Here is an 18,720-nt window from a genome sequence, read left to right as displayed (position 1 = left end):
TCTATTTCTCAGCCAGGCATGGTGGCTCATGCCTGTAATCCCAGCACTTTGGGAGGCCGAGGCAGGTGGATCGCCTGAGGTCAGGAGTTCGAGACCAGCCTGGCCAACATAGTGAAACCCCGTCTCTACTAAAAAGACAAAAATTAGCTGGGCGTGGTGGCGGGGGCCTGTAATCCCAGCTACTTAGGAGGCTGAGGTAGGAGAATGGCTTGAACCCAGGAGGCGGAGGTTGCAGTGAGCTGAGATAGTGCCATTGCACTCTAGCCTGGGTGACAAGAGCGAAACTCTATCTCAAAAAAAAAAAAAATTTCTATTTCTCATTCTTCATTGTACCACATGAAAATATAATTTTTTTTGGTATATTTTGTGTATAGATCTTGTGTCTTCCAACCTTGCTAAACTCACTTATTACTTCTAGAAGCTTTTTGTAGATTCCATTAGATTTTCTACATAGATTATTATGTTGTCTGTACTTGCTAATTTCCCTTTTGATGTTTTCTTTGACACATGGGTTATTTAAAATGTGTTATTTAGTTTTCAAATATTTGTGTATTTTTCCAAAGATGTTCTATAGTTAATATCTAGTTTAACTGTGTTTAGAGGCTGGGCATGGTGGCTCACGCCTGTAGCACTTTGGGAGGCTGAGGTGGGCAGATCACTTGAGCCCAGGAGTTCAAGACCAGACTGGGCAACATGGTTAAACCCCATCTTTAAAAAATAACAAAGGTCAGGTGCAGTGGCTCACGCCTGTAATCCTAGCACTTTGGGAGGCTGAAGTGGGCGGGTCATCAGGTCAGAAGTTCGAGACCAGCCTGACCAACATGGTGAAACCTCGTCTCTATTAAAAATACAAAAAAATTAGCAAGGTGGTGTTGCGCACCTGTAATTCAAGCTACTCAGGAGGCTAAGGCAGGAGAATCGCTTGAACCCGGGAGGCAGAGGTTACAGTGAGCTGAGATTGTGCCACTGTACTCCAGCTTGGGTAAAAGAGCGAGACTCCATCTCAATAATAATAATAATAATAATAATTTAAAAAATAAAAAAAATTAAAAAAAACAAAAACAAAAATTAGCTTGGTGGTGCACACCTATAGTCCCAGCTATTCAGGAGGCTGAAGTAGGAAAATCACCTGAGCCTGGGAAGTCGAGGCTTCAGTGAGCTGTGATCACGCCACTGCACTCCAGCCTGGGCTTCAGAGCAAGATTCCGTCTAAAAAAAAAAAAAGGAAAAAAACTGTGGTTAGAGAACAAACTTTGTATGATTTGAATCCTTTTAAATGTTTTAAGATTTGTTTTATGGTCCAGAATATGGCCTATGTTGGGAAGTGTTCTTTGTACATTTGAAAATAATGTGTGATCTGTTGTTGGGTAGAATATTGTATAAATGTCAATTAGGTCCATTTGGTTGACTATGTTGTCTTCTGATTTTCTGTCTACTTTTTCTATAGATTATTGAGAGAGGATTATTGAAATCTCTGATTATAGTAATGCATTTGTCTGTTTCTCCTGTGGTTCTATCAGTTTTTGCTTTGTTTATTTATTTATTTTTGTTTTTTGAGATGGAGTCTCGCTCTGTCACCCAGGCTGGAGTGCAGTGGTGCAATCTCGGCTCACTGCAACCTCCACTGGGTTCAAGCTATTCTCCTGCCTCAGTCTCCCAAGTAGCTGGGACTACAGGCATGTGCCACCATACCCGGCTAATTTTTGTATTTTTAGTAGAGACAGCGTTTTATCATGCTGGCCAGGCTGGTCTCAAACTCCTGACCTCAGGTGATCCACTGGCCTCGGCCTCCCAAAGTGCTGGGATTATAAGCATGAGCCACCATGCCCGGTCCATTTATTTATTTATTTATTTTTAAATTTCTCCTCTCCTCTCCTCTCCTCTCCTCTCCTCTCCTCTCCTCTCCTCTCCCCCNNNNCTCCTCTCCTCTCCTCTCCTCTCCTCTCCTCTCCTCTCCTCTCCTCTTCTCTCCTCTCCTCTCTCTCCCCCCACCCCTCTTTCTTTTTTTCGACAGAGTCTTGCTCTGTTGTCCAGGCTGGAGTGCAATGGCATGATCTTGGTTCACTGCAACCTCCGCCTCCTGGGTTCAAGCATTTCTCCTGTCTCAGCCTCCAGAGTAGCTGGGATTACAGGTGCCCGCCAGCAAGCCCAGCTAATTTTTGTATTTTTAGTAGGGACGGGGTTGCACCATGTTGGCGAGGCCCGACCTCAGGAGATCTGCCTGCCTTGGCCTCCCAAAGTGCTGGGATTACAGGTGTGAGCCACTGTACCTGACAATATACCTGATAATTTTTGATTGGATGCTAGACATTTTATCTAGTTGGATGGTGCGTATTTTTGTGTTCCTATAAATACTTTTTAAATTTTTAAATATTTATTTATTTAGAGATGGAGTCTTGCTCTGTCACCCAGACTGGAGTGCAGTGGTGTGATCTTGGCTCACTGCAGCCTCTGCCTCCTAGGTTCAAGCGATTCTCTTGCCTCAGCCTCCCAAGTAGCTGGGACTACAGATATGTGCCACCACTGCCTGGTTAAATTTTGTATTTTTAGTAGAGACAGGGTTTGCTATGTTGGTCAGGCTGGTCTTGAACTCCTGACCTCAAGTGATCTGCCTGCCTTTACCTCCCAAAGTGCTGGGATTACAGGCATGAGCCACTGTGCACGGCCAATACTTTTTATTTTTTATTTTTGTTTATTTACTTATTTTTTTTGAGATAGAGTCTTATTCTGTCATCCAGGCTGGAGTGCTGTGGCACAGTCTTGGCTCACTGCAACCTCCGTCTTCCAGGTTCAAGTGATTCTTTTATTTATTTTTTGAGACAGAGTCTAACTCTTGTCACCCGGGCTGGAGTGTAGTGGTGGATCTCGGCTCACTGCAACCTCCACCTCCCAGGCTCAAGCAATTCTCCCGCCTCAGTCTTCCAAGTAACTGGGATTACAGGCGTGTGCCACCATGCCCAGCTAATTTTTGTGTTTTTAGTGGAGATGGGGTTTCACCATGTTGGCCAGGCTGGTCTCAAACGCCTGACCTTAATGATCCACCTGCTTTGGCCTACCAAAGTGCTGGGATTACAGGCGTGAGCCACTGCACTTGGCCCAAGGGGTTCTTGTGTCTCAGCCTCCCGAGTAGCTAGGATTACAGGTGCACACCACCATGCCCGGCTGATTTTTGTATTTTTAGTAGAGAAGGGGTTTCACCATGTTGGTCAGGCTGCTTTTGAACTCCTGACCTCAAGTGATCTACCCGCCTTGGCCTTCCAAAGTGCTGGGATTACAGGTATGAACCACCGTGCCAGGCCATAAATACTTTTTAGATTTGTTCTGTAACTCAGTTATGTTACTTGGAAGCAGTTTGATTCTTTTTGGTAAAAAGGTAATTATTCCTACCACTGGACCCTTTTGTGTACTCTATGTAACACTCATTAATTATGGCATTTTCCAGTACACATCCCCACATTGCTTGGAGGAAAGGACCTAGAGAAAAGTCGCAGGGCAGAAAAGCAGTGGAGGGCAGCCCTGGATTTGGCTTATCAGTCCTTGGGGCCCTCCTGCCCCAGGAAGGGCAGCGAGGACCATGGTGTTGCCGCCATCATTATCACCCTGGCCATGAGCTTGCAGGACTAGGGCAGACCCAGAGGAGGACTGGAAGGGCCAGAGTCAGCCAGGAACACAGCAGCTCAGCTCTCGGCTGTTGGCAGGTGGCCTTGATGGCTTTTCAAAGGCAATCACTCCACCCAGGGCAAAGCTCATTTTTCTCTGGGGCAAAACACATCGGTTCATTTGTTCAGTTCATTAATTCAACCAGTCTGTTTCTAAGGGAAACCTGGCTGTTGCCAGTCCTGCCCTCATGTTCCTAGGTGCCCAGTGTTCCCAAGGGACCTGAATTCCAATCCCAGTTAGGAGTTCAAGGGTCAGCATCCCTGTGCCCCAGATGCCTGTTAGGGAGGACGGTAAAGGCTGAGCACTCTTGAGCTCACCAAACACCAGCATTGAGAAACCGCCCCCCATCTTCCCTAGGTATGGTGACCTTGTAGGACAGTTCATGCTATTGGGGTGGCCTGGGTAAGGTGGCCACGGGGGCAGGGGACCAAGGTCTGCCCCACCTTTGACCTTAGTGACATGCCCCTGATTGCCTGGCCCCCCTCTGGCTGTCGCCTGAGTCCCTTCTCAGCGGGTGCCTGGGCCTTGCTGCACTTCCTTTGTATGCTAACTTCTTTTTTTTTTTTTGAGACGGAGTCTCGCTCTGCCGCCCAGGCTGGAGTGCTGTGGCCGGATCTCAGCTCACTGCAAGCTCCGCCTCCCGGGTTCCCGCCATTCTCCTGCCTCAGCCTCCCGAGTAGCTGGGACTACAGGCGCCCGCCACCTTGCCCGGCTAGTTTTTTGTATTTTTTAGTAGAGACGGGGTTTCACCGTGTTCGCCAGGATGGTCTCGATCTCCTGACCTCGTGATCCACCCGCCTCGGCCTCCCAAAGTGCTGGGATTACAGGCTTGAGCCACCGCGCCCGGCCTGTATGCTAACTTCATACTGATCACACTTGATTTTCTTACTCTGATTTCCCTTCTTTCCAATTTTTTCATCAAGTTAAAAATTCTGTATTGAGAGCAGTTTCCTACATTACCTCAAATCCTGTTCAGAACAAGGATCATTCCTAGAAGTCAGAAAGGAGGGAAAACAAGCTTAGCCACAGAACACTACTCATACTTGAGCTTCTGTTTCAAGGGAAGTGAGTAACTGGTGGTGGAGCCCTGTCCCTCTGCAGCGTGTGGTTTTGTCCTGACACATTTTAAGATTGAGGTGTAACTTACGTGTCATACAATGCCCAGACTTATGATGCGTGCAAACAAGAGTTTTCCAGTACAGAAAGTTACTTAGCCTCTCTGGTGCTGTGTAAGCAACAGGTAGTCTTCCCACTTCATTTTTGGTGGTTCTTTCCTTGGCTTGGGTAATTTCCTTGCATGCTCCTTTCTAGAGTTTTCTGTATGCAGCTTTCTGCTCTGTGGTACCCTGTCTTATAAACTCTAGCAGTCCAGATCTATCTGGACTCTAAACTTCATCTCATCAACTTAAAATTTGCTGAGATCTGCCTGGGTTCCTGCTTCATGCACTGTATTCTGTAATTTCCCTCAAGGTAGTACCTGGGCAATCAGATAACTCACCTATTAATAACTGATTCCCTGTCTCTAAGGGTTTATTGGTTTTGTTTTCTGAGGTGTAGTATCTTGAAGACCATTCTTTCATATATGTTATCCAGTGCTTTTGGCTTTTTCAAGTGAGACAGCAAATCCTATTCTTGTTACCTTATCATGGTCAGAAGTAGACATTTGTATCTATTTTAAAAATAAATTTCTCATATGATTATGATACAATCACCCCAGCCCTAGTCTATAGGTTAGCATTTGAGAATCATTGCTCTAAGTTGCTCTGGACTACTTCTTCTTCTTTTTTTTTTGAAACAGAGTCTCATTCTGTCACCAGGTTGGAGTGCAGTGGTGTGATCTCGGCTCCCTGCAACCTCTGCCTTCTGGGTTCAAGTGATTCTCGTGCCTCAGACTCTCCAGTAGTTGGAATTACAGGCACGTGCCACCACAACCAGCTAACTTTTTTTTTTTTTAGATGGAGTCTCGCTCTGTTGCCCAGGCTGGAGTGCAGCGGCATGTTCTTGGCTCACTGCAAGCTCCGCCTCCTGGGTTCATGCCATTCTCCTGCCTTAGCCTCCCGAATAGCTGGGACTACAGGCGCCCGCCACCACGCCCAGCTAATTTTTTGTATTTTTAGTAGAGATGGGGTTTCACTGTTAGCCAGGATGGTCTCCATCTCCTGACCTTGTGATCCGCCTGCCTCGGCCTCCCAAAGTGCTGGGATTACAGGCACGAGCCACCGTGCACGGCCCTGTATATATATATTTTTTTCCAATTTTTTTGAGACGGAGTCTAACTCTTGTTGCCCAGGCTGGAGTGCAGTGGCGTGATCTCAGCTCACTGCAACCTCCACCTCCAGGGTTCATGCTATTCTCCTGCCTCAGCCTCCCAAATAGCTGGGATTACAGGTGCCTGCCATCACACCCGGCTAATTTTTGTATTTTTAGTAGAGACGGGATTTCACCATGTTGCCCATGCTGGTCTCGAACTCCTGAGCTCAGGCGATCCACCTGCCATGGCCTCCTAAAGTGCTGGGATTACAGGCGTGAGCCACCACTCCCGGCCTACTGGACTACTTCTCACTGATCTTCAGTCTTCCATATACCTGTTTCTATGCCATTGCTTGTACAGTTCTCCAAGTCCTGAATACCTTCTTCTCTTTTGTTTTTCTGATCCAATCCTTTTGTATGTGGGAATGAGCAGGGAGGTCTTCCTCCGTCACCCAGGCTGGAGTGCAGTGGCATGATCATAGCTCACTGCAGCCTCAATCTCCTGGGCTCAAGTGATCCTATCAGCTCAGCCTCTTGAGTAGCAAGGACCACAAGCATGTACCACCATGCTTGGCTAATATTTTTCTTATATTTTTGGAGACGGGTCTCACTCTGTAGCCCAGGTTGGTCTCGGACTCCTGACTTCTTGGCCTCAAGCAATCCTCCTGCCTGAGCCTCCCAAAGCACTGAGATTACAGGAGTGAGCCGCCATGTCTGGCCAAATTTTAAAGATTCTTCAAAGTTTAATCAAAATGTTATCTCCTCCTCCTCAGAGTAGCAAGGACTCCAGCCTTCTGCCTAGAAAATCACTCCTTCCTAAGTGCTCCTACAATAAATTTATTTTCGTCATAGTAGTTGTTATATTTTGCACTTTATAATAGTCATTTGTTCACCTTTTTGTAAAGTTACTAAGGACAGACACTTTTTCTTGCACAAAGTAGGTATTGTATTGTATTATATACTAAGGAAATGAAAGACGGCCTTGAAACGAATAGACCAAGTAATAGAACTAAGCAGTGTAGAGAGAATATTTTAGTCTTTGCATAAGGTGGTTTGTAAAGCTTTGTTTTGGTCCAGCAAATGTAGGATGAGTTTAGCAAATAGGATTCATCTTGCTTGGGGAATCTGATTGGACGGTATGTTGAGAAGGATTCTGAGGGCACATTATGGCTCATTGAGAAAGATAGCCATTAGATAGTAACATGTTGGATTGTCTCAGGTGTTTTGACTAAACATAGGATATTTTGCAATAATATTAGGTTGAGGCAAAAATAATTGCGGTTTTTGCCCTTAAAAGTGATGGCAAAACCGCAATTACTTTTGCACCAACTGAATAGCTAACAAATATATAATACACATCAGGCAGTATTCTAAGCACGAAACATACATCAACTCATTTACTTACCCTGACAATCCATTGAGGTAAGTTCTGTTAATAGCCCCATTTTGCAGGTAGGGAAACTGAGATACAGAAAAGTTAACTAACTTCCACAAATCACACTGGTGGTAATTCTGGCTCCAGACAATTCTCCATTGTTACTGTTATGTTGCTGTTCTAATGAACATTCAATGTTTTCAGAAACACTGTGGTGGTTAGCATATACAGCTATACTTCTATGGTATGAAAGGGACAAAATAGATTTGTTGCTTGCTAATATAATAGGCCAAATTTCCCAAATGTCTACCTTAGATTAGAAAGATTTATCTTTCCTGATCCATATAGTCATGTCTGATCCTTTGTGTTTTATTTCTTTAGGGTCCCTTGCCAGCTCCATCTTTGACCCACTCAGATATCTTGTGGGAGCTTCAGGAGGAGTCTATGCTCTGATGGGAGGCTATTTTATGAATGTTCTGGTGGTAAGAACCACGGGGATGGAGTCCACGGGTCTCTTAAAAAAACAGAAAACAGTAACTGTTCTTTCGTTTAATGAATCTTCATTTATCAATATTTACTGAGCACTAATTTTTCTGAGAATTGTATGGCAATGCCATTTTGTTTCCTTCCTTTTCTTTCATTTTTTTCTGAGATAGAGTCTTGCGCCATTGCCCAGGCTGGAATGCAGTAGTGTGATACTGGCTCACTGCACTTCTGCCTCCTGGGGTCAAGCAATCCTCCCACCTCAGCCTCCTGAATAGCTGGGACTACAGGTGTGGGCCACCATGCCTGACTAATGTTTTTATTGTTTGTAGAGCCAGGGTTTCGGCATGTTGCCCAGGCTGGTTTCGAACTCCTAGGCTCAAGTGATCCACCCACGTTGGCCTCCCAAAGTGCTGGGATTACAGGCGTGAGCCGCCACACCTAGTTTCCTTTCATATTTTATCATTTTTTTTTTCTGATTTCAAAAGTAATGATTACTGCATAAAATTTTAAATAAAAAAGTAGAAAGTTAAGGTCCTCAATATAGTATCTGTTAACAGTTGGGTGGGTAGTGAAAGACATTGTTGACAGTTTCATATTTTTTTTCAGCCTGTTTTATTTTTATTTTTTTAAAGGAAGCAAAGTTTATTAAGAAAGTAAAGGAATAAAAGAACAACTACTTCATAGGCAGAGCAGCCCAGACCTTTTTCTACATGTATTAAAAATCCTACCAATGTTAATCTTATAACAGTGATATCACCCTTATATTGTTCTGCATTTTATCACAGAGCATCCTGACTGTCTACCCATGTCAGTGCTTAGAAATCCTCCCAGCCTAGCAGCTGCTCCCTAGCATCCTCTATATAGATGCACCATGATTTATTTAATGAATTGCTCATTGAAAAAAATTTGGGGTGATTCTTGCTTTTCATGTTTACAAGTAACACTATAAGAAATGCTCTTGGCCAGGTGTGGTGGCTGACACCTGTAATCCCAACACTGTGGGAGGCCGAGGTGGGTGGATCATGAGGTCAAGAGATCGAGGCCATCCTGGCCAACATGGTGAAACCCCGTCTCTACTAAAAATACAAAAATTAGCTGGGTGTGGTGGCGTGTGCCTGTAGTCCCAGCTACTTGAGAGGCTGAGGCAGAAGAATGGCTTGAACCTGGGAGGCGGAGGTTGCAGTGAGCTGAGATCACGCTACTGCCCTCCAGCCTGGCAACAAAACGAGACTCTGTCTCAAAAAAAAAAAAAAAAAAAAAAGCTCTTTTGCATTTATCTCTTTGCATTTGTGTGAATTTTATTTTTTTTTCGGTAGGATAAATTTCTAAGCCGGGCGTGGTGGCTCATGCCTGTAATCCCAGCACTTTGGGAGGCTGAGGTGGGCGGATCACAAGGTCAAGAGATCGAGACCATCCTGGCCAACATGGTGAAACCCCATCTCTACTAAAAATACAAAAATTAGCTGGGTGTGCTGGCACGCGCCTGTAGTCCCAGCTACTCTGGAGGCTGAGGCAGGAGAATTGCTTGAACCTGGGAAGTGGAGGTTGCAGTGAGCCAAGATTGTGCCACTGCACTGCAGCCTGGACGACAGAGTGAGATTCCATCTCAAAAAAAAATTAAAAAAAAAATTATACGTAGAAAAGTGTAAAGCAATTATAAAACTGTTCCAAATATAGAAATCACTAAGTAAAGTGGTTTTTTCAACTTTAGATTGCAACCCATTAGTGGTTGTAGACTCACTTTAAGGAATTGTGGCCAAAAGTTAAGCCCAAGAAAAAAAAGTCAGTGTTATTGTTTGATTTATGTGTGTACTGGGTTGTTAGGTAAAGTACTTCTTACTGTAGTTCGTGGTCACAAGAGTTTGAAAATAATTGATTTAGAATAAACGTGCCTATTTCAGCATCTTTACTCCCTGGGAAGAGAGTTACTAATTTGAAAGGGAAGGGACAAGTAATTCAATAAATTATATTAGAAATGTCTCACTCAGCAGTTCGCCAGTGACATGCAAGGGACCCAAAGCTGAAATCCCACAGTGAGCCAGGTGTGCTGCCGTGCACCTGTAGTCCCAGCTACTCAGGAGTCAGACAGGAGGAAGGCTTGAGTCTAGGAGTTCGAGGCTGCAGTGAGCTATAGATTGCTGCACTCCAACCTGGGTGACAGAGTGAGACCCTCCCTGTCTTCTACCTCCCCTCACAGAACCCCCCCGCTGCAAGAGCCCCCCCACAAAAATCCCTGCAATAATTTTTGATGAATATTTTCAATGTTTTTGAAATTACCTCAAAAAATTAAGGTAATACTCAAATCTCAGTTAAGTCTTTGCTAAATACTACTGGGAAAGAGGATGAAGAAATATCAAATGAATATTAATGAAAAATCTTAGGAATATTTCATCAATCTTAGTTTAACAGCATTTATTTATCTATTTATTTATTGACAAGTGTTGATTTTATATTACTTTTATTGAGATTATTTCTGGCTAGCAAAATTGTGTCATTTATATCATTAAATTAAATATCTTGTCATTTTATTCCCCAAAGTGCATTGTACTTCCTAAATACATTTAAAAACTTGGCTGTGACACTCATGCTTTGATTTGCAAGTATTTGACACTGGAAGATTATTTCAAATGAAGAGCAGATGAAGAGGGAATAGAGTTGAGGTTTCATTTGTCCATAGATAGCTTATATAATTATTATTTATCTCTTTGCAAGAATTTTCAAGAAATGATTCCTGCCTTTGGAATTTTCAGACTGCTGGTCATCATCCTGATAAGTAAGTGTGTTTTGTGAACACTTCATACTGTCGAAGTGAAACTAAAATATAGAGACAAATCTCTAAACATTTTATTTGGGAATCACAGAATTGCAATTTGGGGCATGCACACAGACCTGGGAGGTCTATGGTATGTCAGAAGTACAAAAGAAAAGGCTGGAGGGTTTATTAGAAAGATAAATTTTACATATTATATTGAAAGAAAGCTCATTGGCACTAGAGCAGCCTTTGGGAGCTGGTTGGTGAGTGATGATAGCGGGGAGAACTAGTCTTAGACTTGTGTTGTTTAGACCTGATTCTTAGACTCAATTTGTTTCAGCAGCTATTAGGTAAAACTAGTCTTATGGTTAGAGCAGGTAGTTTCAGCAGCTGGGCTTGTGGAGAATTCAATTGTTGGAGCAGTGCCGTGTGCTCTGAGTGCTTTTGTCCCCAGCCCCTCAACTCTGATTTAGTTGGGTTTGACAAGAATGACCTATTTTGCATAATCAACTCACACAATATTTTCACAATGTTATTGGTTTAGCCTTCAGAAGGCCTTTCCACATTTCCCAAACACTAACATGGAGAATAACTGCAAACCTACAGTTAGAAAAAAATTGTCCACTTTACAGCACTAAGCAGAAAGAATTAAACAAAGGAGTTTTACAGGCTCTCGTGGGTGGTTCTTAGACATGCCTACATGACGTATTTTTGCTTTTTGTATTTTTATGGAGTGGGGGAAGCCAAGAGAATAGAGACCTAGGCACCCCCTCTACTTGAACCACAATAGCTTCACTTATGTTTTATATACTGGACTTTTTCATATATTGGAAGCTGTATGTGATTTTGTCTGCAAAGGGAAAACTTGGAAACCACTGATATAATCTCTTTTCTTCCTCAATTTCTAAATTTTCAGATTAAAAAAAAAAAAAAAACTGATCCAGAATATAAGTATTGAGTGATAGCTGATAGTTGAGGATTAATGATAGAGAGCTGGGCGGGGCGGGGGTGGCGGGCAACTGTTCAAGAAGCCCAGACCAAGAGGGTGACTAATGTGGCTTTTGACATCTCCAAGAATTCTCGAATCACATGCTAAAGGAGGTTAGGAAGAATGCTGTCTGGAGAGGTGATGGAAGTGCAGCTGAGTCTGAGAGTAAAGGTAGATTCCAGATGACAGCAGGCCATAGAGCATGGAAGAAAGCAAGATCAAAGGTGGGGGTGGTAACTGGTGTTGACGGACCTGCTCCAGTTGAAGTTTTCTCTACCTGGAAGGCTGTGGAAGAATGACAGACCCTGGGGTCAGACCTGAAAGCCAAGGCAGAGGTTATACCTGATAAAGCCTAAGATGTTGGCTGTCCACATAGTAAGAAAACAGGATTTTGCAATTTCTATCAAGGGTTCAATTATCCCCATTACAGGAACAGAGGCAACTATGTCTGTGGGAAGGGACTCTTTAGTTTATTGATGATTTAATTGTAAGAACATTAATATTTCACTCTGAGATAAAATAATTCACTTGTTTGTAGTTTATACTATTCTTAATTTTTTTCTTCATAACAAATTCAAAACCTAAGAGAAGGGAGAGTGAGTATCTGGGAGACAGCAGAGCCGCTGCAGGAGCTGAGCTGCCTCCTCAGTTGTTCAGGGTCACACCCAGAATCAGAGGACACATTGTTTGGGCACAGAAAGGTTGTCACTCAAGATACGGGGTCTTCAGTCAGTCTGCTTCATTTCCAAAAGTTCTTTGGCCTGGTTTACCTACTATTGAAAATGGGAAGAGTTACAACATATACCAGATTAATAAAATATAAATGCATTTGTATTTGAAACATGTTTCTTTGGAAATGTATACAATTTTGTTTTAAGTTGTAAATATTCTTTTTTTTTTTTTGAGACGGAGTCTCGCTCTGTTGCCCAGGCTGGAGTGTAGTGGCGTGATCTTGGCTCACTGCAACCTCCGCCTCCCGGTTCAAGCAATTCTCCTGTCTCAGCCTCTCCTGTCTACAGGTGCATGCCACCATGCCCGGCTTATTTTTGTATTTTTACTAGAGATGGGGTTTCACCATATTGGTCAGGCTGGTCTCGAACTCCTGACCTCAGGTGATCTACTCGCCTCAGCCTCCCAAAGTTATGGGATTATAGCTGTGAGTCACCGTGCCCAGCCAAGTTATAAATATTCTTAATTGTGAATGGCAGTTGGCCAAAAAACATTCCTTCATCAAGCACTATGTTCAAGACCAGTCTGTGCAACATAGGGAAACTGTCTCTACAAAAAAATTGGTCGGGTGTTGCGGTGTGGGCCTGTGGTTCCAGCTCCTCAGGAGGCTGAGGTGGGAGAATTCGCCTGAGCCTGGGAGGTCGAGGCTGCAGTGAGCCGTGATCATGCCACTGTACTCTAGTCTGTTTGTTTGTTTGTTTGTTTTTGAGACGGAGTCTCGCTCTGTCGCCCAGGCTGGAGTGCAGTGGCCGGATCTCAGCTCACTGCAAGCTCCGCCTCCCGGGTTCATGCCATTCTCCTGCCTCAGCCTCCCGAGTAGCTGGAACTACAGGCCCCTGCCACCTCACCCGGCTAGTTTTTTGTATTTTTTAGTAGAGACGGGGTTTCACCGTGTTAGCCAGGATGGTCTCGATCTCCTGACCTCGTGATCTGCCCGTCTTGGCCTCCCAAAGCGCTGGGATTACAGGCTTGAGCCACCGCGCCCGGCCTGTACTCTAGTCTGGGCGGCAGACTTCATATGAAGGCAACTCTTTTAAAGTAAATGTCAAATTTTTAATGAGGACAATGGTTTGGCTTCTTGGAGTAAGGGCTTATTTTCAGGTTGGAAGACATGTCTCAGTTTAGAGGCAGCAGCAACCCAGAAGAAAAGTCCCCTAGGAAGCAGAAAGAGGAAAGAGCCAGACTCAGATATAGGAAGGGGCAAGATGGAGAGAAACTGGTTGGAGAAATTGACATACTAATGGTTACAAAGACTTTCTGAGAGGAGGTCTCCTATCCTAGAAGACTAAACCAAAGTAACTGTTTCCAGTTATGTGGCAGTGTTTTTAAAAATACTTTCCTAGACCCATGGGCATGTTATTATGTGGACCAGGAAATGCAAATGATGATTGAAAATATGGGCTAGGCACAGTAGCTCATTCCTATAATCCCAGCACTTTGGGAAGCTGAGGTGGGTGGATCATGAGGTCAGGAGATTGAGACCATCCTGGTCTCATGGTGAAACCCTGTCTCTACTAAAAATACAAAAATTAGCCAGGCGTGGTGACATGGCCTGTAATTCCAGCTGCTCCAGAGGCTCAGGCAGGAGAATCACTTAAACTCAGGAGGCGGAGGTTGCAGTGAGCTGAGAATGCACCACTGCACTCCAGCCTGGGTGACAGTGAGACTGTGTCTCAAAACAAAACAAAACAAAACAAAAAGACAATATGATACAGCCTCATTAATCTAGCACTTTGTAATAGTCATTTACAATTAAATGAATATTGAATACTTCCTCGACCTCAATTTCTGTCCAGTGACTTCAACATCAATCAATACAGTATTGAAAGGGAATCTAGTCAGAACACATGTCCTGATGCTATTTTCCCAAAGGCAAGGACTAGGTCTTTTCATCTCCTAGGACACAGTGGCTCACTAAGTAGAGCACAGGGAATTAGGGGGTGGGTGTGGAATGCAATAGGTGCAAGAGATGTTTCCTAGCACTACACATATAGGGCAGAGTTCTTCTAGGCCAAGAAATCGGAAGCTCCTTTTGCAGCACAGATCTGACTTACTGGAAGACTGCCTAACTTCTGGCTCTCACAGTTTTATTGGAGAATATGGAATCATTTGCTTTCATGGCCTGACACCTTCAGAACTCCCGATGGTAATTACAGGCAATTACCATGATGACTGAGAGTGGAGCCTTGGTGTCTTGGTTTCTTTATGTATAAAATGCCACCATCCTTCTTCACTTTGATTGCTACAATAGTATTTTTCCAGCTGGTCTTCCAGTTCCTGTTCTTGCTCCCTTATAGTCTGCTTCCTATATGGCAGCTAGAATAATCTTTGTAAAACCACCAGCGTAGTCACTTAAGCCTGTAATCCCAGCACTTTGGGAGGCCGAGGTGGGTGGATCACCTGAGGTCAGAAGTTCAAGGGTTGGAGACCACCCTGGTCAACACGGTGAAACCTTGTCTCTACTAAAAATACAAAAATTAACTGGGCATGGTGGCAGGCGCCTGTAATCCCAGCACTTTGTGGGGCTCAGGCAGGTGGAGCAGCTGAGGTCAGGAGTTCAAGAGCTCAAGACCAACCTGACCAACATGGTGAAACCCCGTCTCTACTACATATACAAAGATTAGCCAGGTGTGGTGGCACATGTCTATAATCCCAGCTAATCAGGAGGCTGAGGCATGAAAATTGCTTGAACTTGGGAGGTGGAGGTTGCAGTGAGCCAAGATTTTACTACTGCACTCCAGCCTGGGCAACAGAGTTGAGACTCTGTCACAAACAAACAAACAAAATGTACCATGCCACTCCTGTGCTCAAGAGCTTTCAAAGACTTCCTATCACTCAGTAAAAGTTAAGAGTCCTTACAATGGCCCATATAGACCCTACATAATCTGTCCCCTGCTACCTGTTTGATGTCATCACCCACACCCTTATCCCTAACTCTAGTCCAGAATCACCTGGAGGTCTCGTTAAAACAAAATTGTTGGAAACAACAACTTGACCACAGTTGGTAGTTGGAAAACACAGCCATGGAAGTTGGAATCTGCTAAGGAGTGTACAACTTACCTTCTAAAAACAAAACAGAAAGCTGAGTCCCACCCTCAAGGTTTCTGGTTCAGTAGGTCTGGGGTGGGTTTAAGAGTTTTCATTTCTAGTAAGTTTCCAGGTGAAGCTGATACTGCTGGTCTTGGTAAAAACCACTTTGAAAACCACTGATCCAGCCAGCTCAACTGCTTTGGTATTTTTCAAACACACCAGGCATATTCCTGCTTAGGGACTTTGTACTTGGTCTTCCCTCTCTCTGAAACACTCTTGTGTCAAATAGCAGCATGACTTGGACCCTTACCTCTGTCCAGCGTCATATTCTCAGAGAGATCCTCCTTGATACCCCTATTGGAAATCACACTTGACATCTGGTATTCCTAGTTCTTGTTCCTCTCTTTGTATTTTCTCCATAGCTCTTAGCACTATTTGACATACTGTATGTTTTACTTATTTGTTTGCCTCCCTGCCAATCACTCCCCGCCACACCCGTCAACAGTTTGTCAGCTACATGAGGCAGGTCTGCTAGATCTGCCCACTGCTGCCCATCTACCAGCTAGAGTGATGCCTGACACATAGAGGACAATGAATGCTTGTTGGATGAATAAATCTGTAAAATGGGATAATGATAGTTCCTACGTCATAGGGTTGTGATGAAGATTAATGAGTTAAAAAATCTCGTAGAAAAGCACCTGTCACAGAGTTAAGTCTCAATGAATGATAGCTAGTATTATTATTATTAGAGGGGAACCAAAAACATTTGGTGTACTATTGTGGAGATTCTGAGCCTTTATCAGGGTGTTTTTCCTTCTAGTTGTGTTAGACATGGGATTTGCTCTCTACAGAAGGTTCTTTGTTCCTGAAGATGGGTCTCCGGTGAGTTCAGTTTCTTTCTTTTATAAAATAGAAATTTGTTTACTGTCAAAAAGGGTTATCAAATAGGGGTTACAACGCTGTGATTTAGGGCAGCCAAATTTCCATTTGGAAGTTAAGAACATTTTTAAGGAAATCAGACGTTTGAATTGTTCTTCCTACTTAACTCTCTCATAGCCCTAATCACTGGGTCTACTTCACTGCACCTGCCATATTGGTAGCTATTCCAAAACAGGAGAGAAGGGCCGGGCGCAGTGGCTCACACCTGTAATTCCAGCACTTTGGGAGGCCGAGACTGGTGGATCACAAGGTCAGGAGTTCGAGGCCAGCCTGGCCAATATGGTGAAACCCTGTCTCTACTACAAATACAAAAACTATCCGGGCTTGGTGGCAGGCACCTGTAATCTCAGCTACTCGGGAGGCTGAGGTCGGAGAATCGCTTGAATCCGGGAGGCGGAGGTTGCAGTGAACCGAGATCGCGTCACTGCATTCCAACCTGGGCGACAGAGTGAGACTCCATCTCAACAAAACAGAACAACAACAACAACAAAACCCAGTAAACAGGAGAGAATGGATTTTCCTGTCCACATAGAATAAAAAGCAGATTGGTTTAGCCAGGCATGGTGGCATGTGCCTGTAGTCCCAGCTACTTGGGAAGCTGAGATGGGAGGATTGCTTGAGTCTCAGAGGTTGAGTCTGCAGTGAGCTGTGATCATGCCACTGCACTCCAGCCTGGGTGACAGAGTTGAGACCCCATTTCAAAAAACAAAACAAAACGAAAAAGCAGATTGGAAAACAGCAATGAAAATTTGAGTTCTATAAACTGACAATAAAGAAAATTGACAAAAATTTCCAGTTTTGCTGGGATTTATCTTTGAATTTGGTAGTTTCTGTTTGGGTATTTGTTGTGTACGTTATTACTTGTGTTTTAAATGTGACACCCCATGTATGTGCAATCAGATTATGCTGCTATAGAGATCCCTCATGGCAACTCAACCATTCTCTTAGTTGGCATCATATAGAATTATTTTAAATGCAATGATGATCAAGAACGAGAAACAATTTCTCTTGTCTTTTTTTTTTTTGAGACAGAGTCTCGCTCTGTCGCCCAGGCTGGAGTGCAGTGGCGCGATCTCGGCTCACTGCAAGCTCCGCCTCCCGGGTTCACGCCATTCTCCTGCCTCAGCCTCCCGAGTAGCTGGGACTACAGGCGCCCACAACCGCGCCCGGCTAATTTTTTGTATTTTTAGTAGAGATGGGGTTTCACCGTGGTCTCGATCTCCTGACCTTGTGATCCGCCCGCCTCGGCCTCCTCTCTTGTCTTTTGTACTCTAAGAATGGGTGAAAATGACATTTCTTAGCTTTGTATGTTTCAGAGTATCTCCTTCTCTCTGTGCACATGGAGTTTTGTGTCTCTTTTGTCTTACCCCTAGTTCTCTAGACTTTTAAGACTCTTGTTTGACTATGATGGTATTTGTGTTTGAATAAGAGAGATGCAACTGAAATACACAATTAGCATTGTCTTCACTTATTTCCATTTTCTCCTTTTCTCCCAAGGTGTCTTTTGCAGCTCACGTTGCAGGTGGATTTGCTGGAATGTCCATCGGCTACACGGTGTTTAGCTGCTTTGATAAAGCACTGCTGAAAGATCCAAGGTTTTGGATAGCAATCGCTGCTTATTTAGCTTGTGTCTTATTTGCTGTGTTTTTCAACATTTTCCTATCTCCGGCAAACTGACCTGCTCCTATTATAAGCCAATTAATAAAAAGAGCCATCTGGATGGGGGAAAAAAAAAGGAAGACTCTATGAAGAAACAGAAGTCTCAGCAAAGGTTAACAACTTTATATAGAGGAAAAAACAGCATTAAACTCATCAGTTGCAAAGATTGCCTACAAAAGGACTTTAGGATTTAAGGAAGAGGCTTCTTAATGTAGAAAGGGATGAAGAAGAGAGAAAAGAAGGGTAGTAAAAACTGGAGATTGGGGCCAGGAGCGGTGGCTCATGCCTGTAATCCCAGCACTTTGGGAGGCTGAGGTGGGTGAAATCACCTGAGGTCAGGAGTTCAAGACCAGCCTGACCAATATGGTGAAACCCTGTCTCTACTAAAGAAAATACAAAAATTAGCTGGGTGTGGTACTGCGTGCCTGTAGTCCCAGCTACTTGGGAGACTGAGGCAGGAGAATTGCTTGAACCTGGGAGGCGAAGGTTGCAGTGAGCTGAGATCACACCACTGCAGTCCAGCGTGGGTGATAGAGTGACACTCCGTCTCAAAAAACAAAACAAAACTAGAGATTGGGTCTTTCTTTCCCAGGCATATGGTATTCTATAAACCAGACTTCTCCTTGGAGGATATATTTTGGAGAATGCTTCATAAAATCTATGAATACTGTACAATGCTGATAATAAAAACTTTTTATACCTGTGTCAGACTCCTGATAATCACTTTAAAATAGATCACTGTTTCAGAAGATAGATCACTACTGTTTGAGGTGTTTTACATACTTTATTGATAATGTTATCAACAACCCAGAGAGGTAGTTTTTTTTTTTTTTTTTTTTTTTTTTTTTTTTT

General features: G+C 43.7%; 1 protein-coding gene across 3 annotated transcripts in view; it reads left to right on the top strand.

Moving 5' to 3' along the window:
- Positions 1 to 18,572, top strand: part of RHBDL2 (rhomboid like 2) — a 56,978-nt gene extending 38,406 nt beyond the window's left edge. For 2 of the 3 annotated variants that reach the window (XM_025382201.1, XM_025382182.1), the window contains exons 5-8: positions 7,667 to 7,767; positions 10,484 to 10,544; positions 16,091 to 16,152; positions 17,707 to 18,572. In XM_025382201.1, the coding sequence (XP_025237986.1) occupies positions 7,667 to 7,767; positions 10,484 to 10,544; positions 16,091 to 16,152; positions 17,707 to 17,886 (404 nt within the window). In that variant the 3' untranslated portion in view covers positions 17,887 to 18,572. The remainder of the gene's footprint in view (positions 1 to 7,666; positions 7,768 to 10,483; positions 10,545 to 16,090; positions 16,153 to 17,706) is intronic. The other variant, XM_025382192.1, reaches the window with a different exon arrangement.
- The last annotated feature ends 148 nt before the right edge of the window (positions 18,573 to 18,720 follow it).

Source organism: Theropithecus gelada, chromosome 1, assembly GCF_003255815.1.
Source record: "Theropithecus gelada isolate Dixy chromosome 1, Tgel_1.0, whole genome shotgun sequence".
NCBI lineage: Eukaryota > Metazoa > Chordata > Mammalia > Primates > Cercopithecidae > Theropithecus > Theropithecus gelada.
This window is presented reverse-complemented; position numbering and strand designations above follow the sequence as displayed.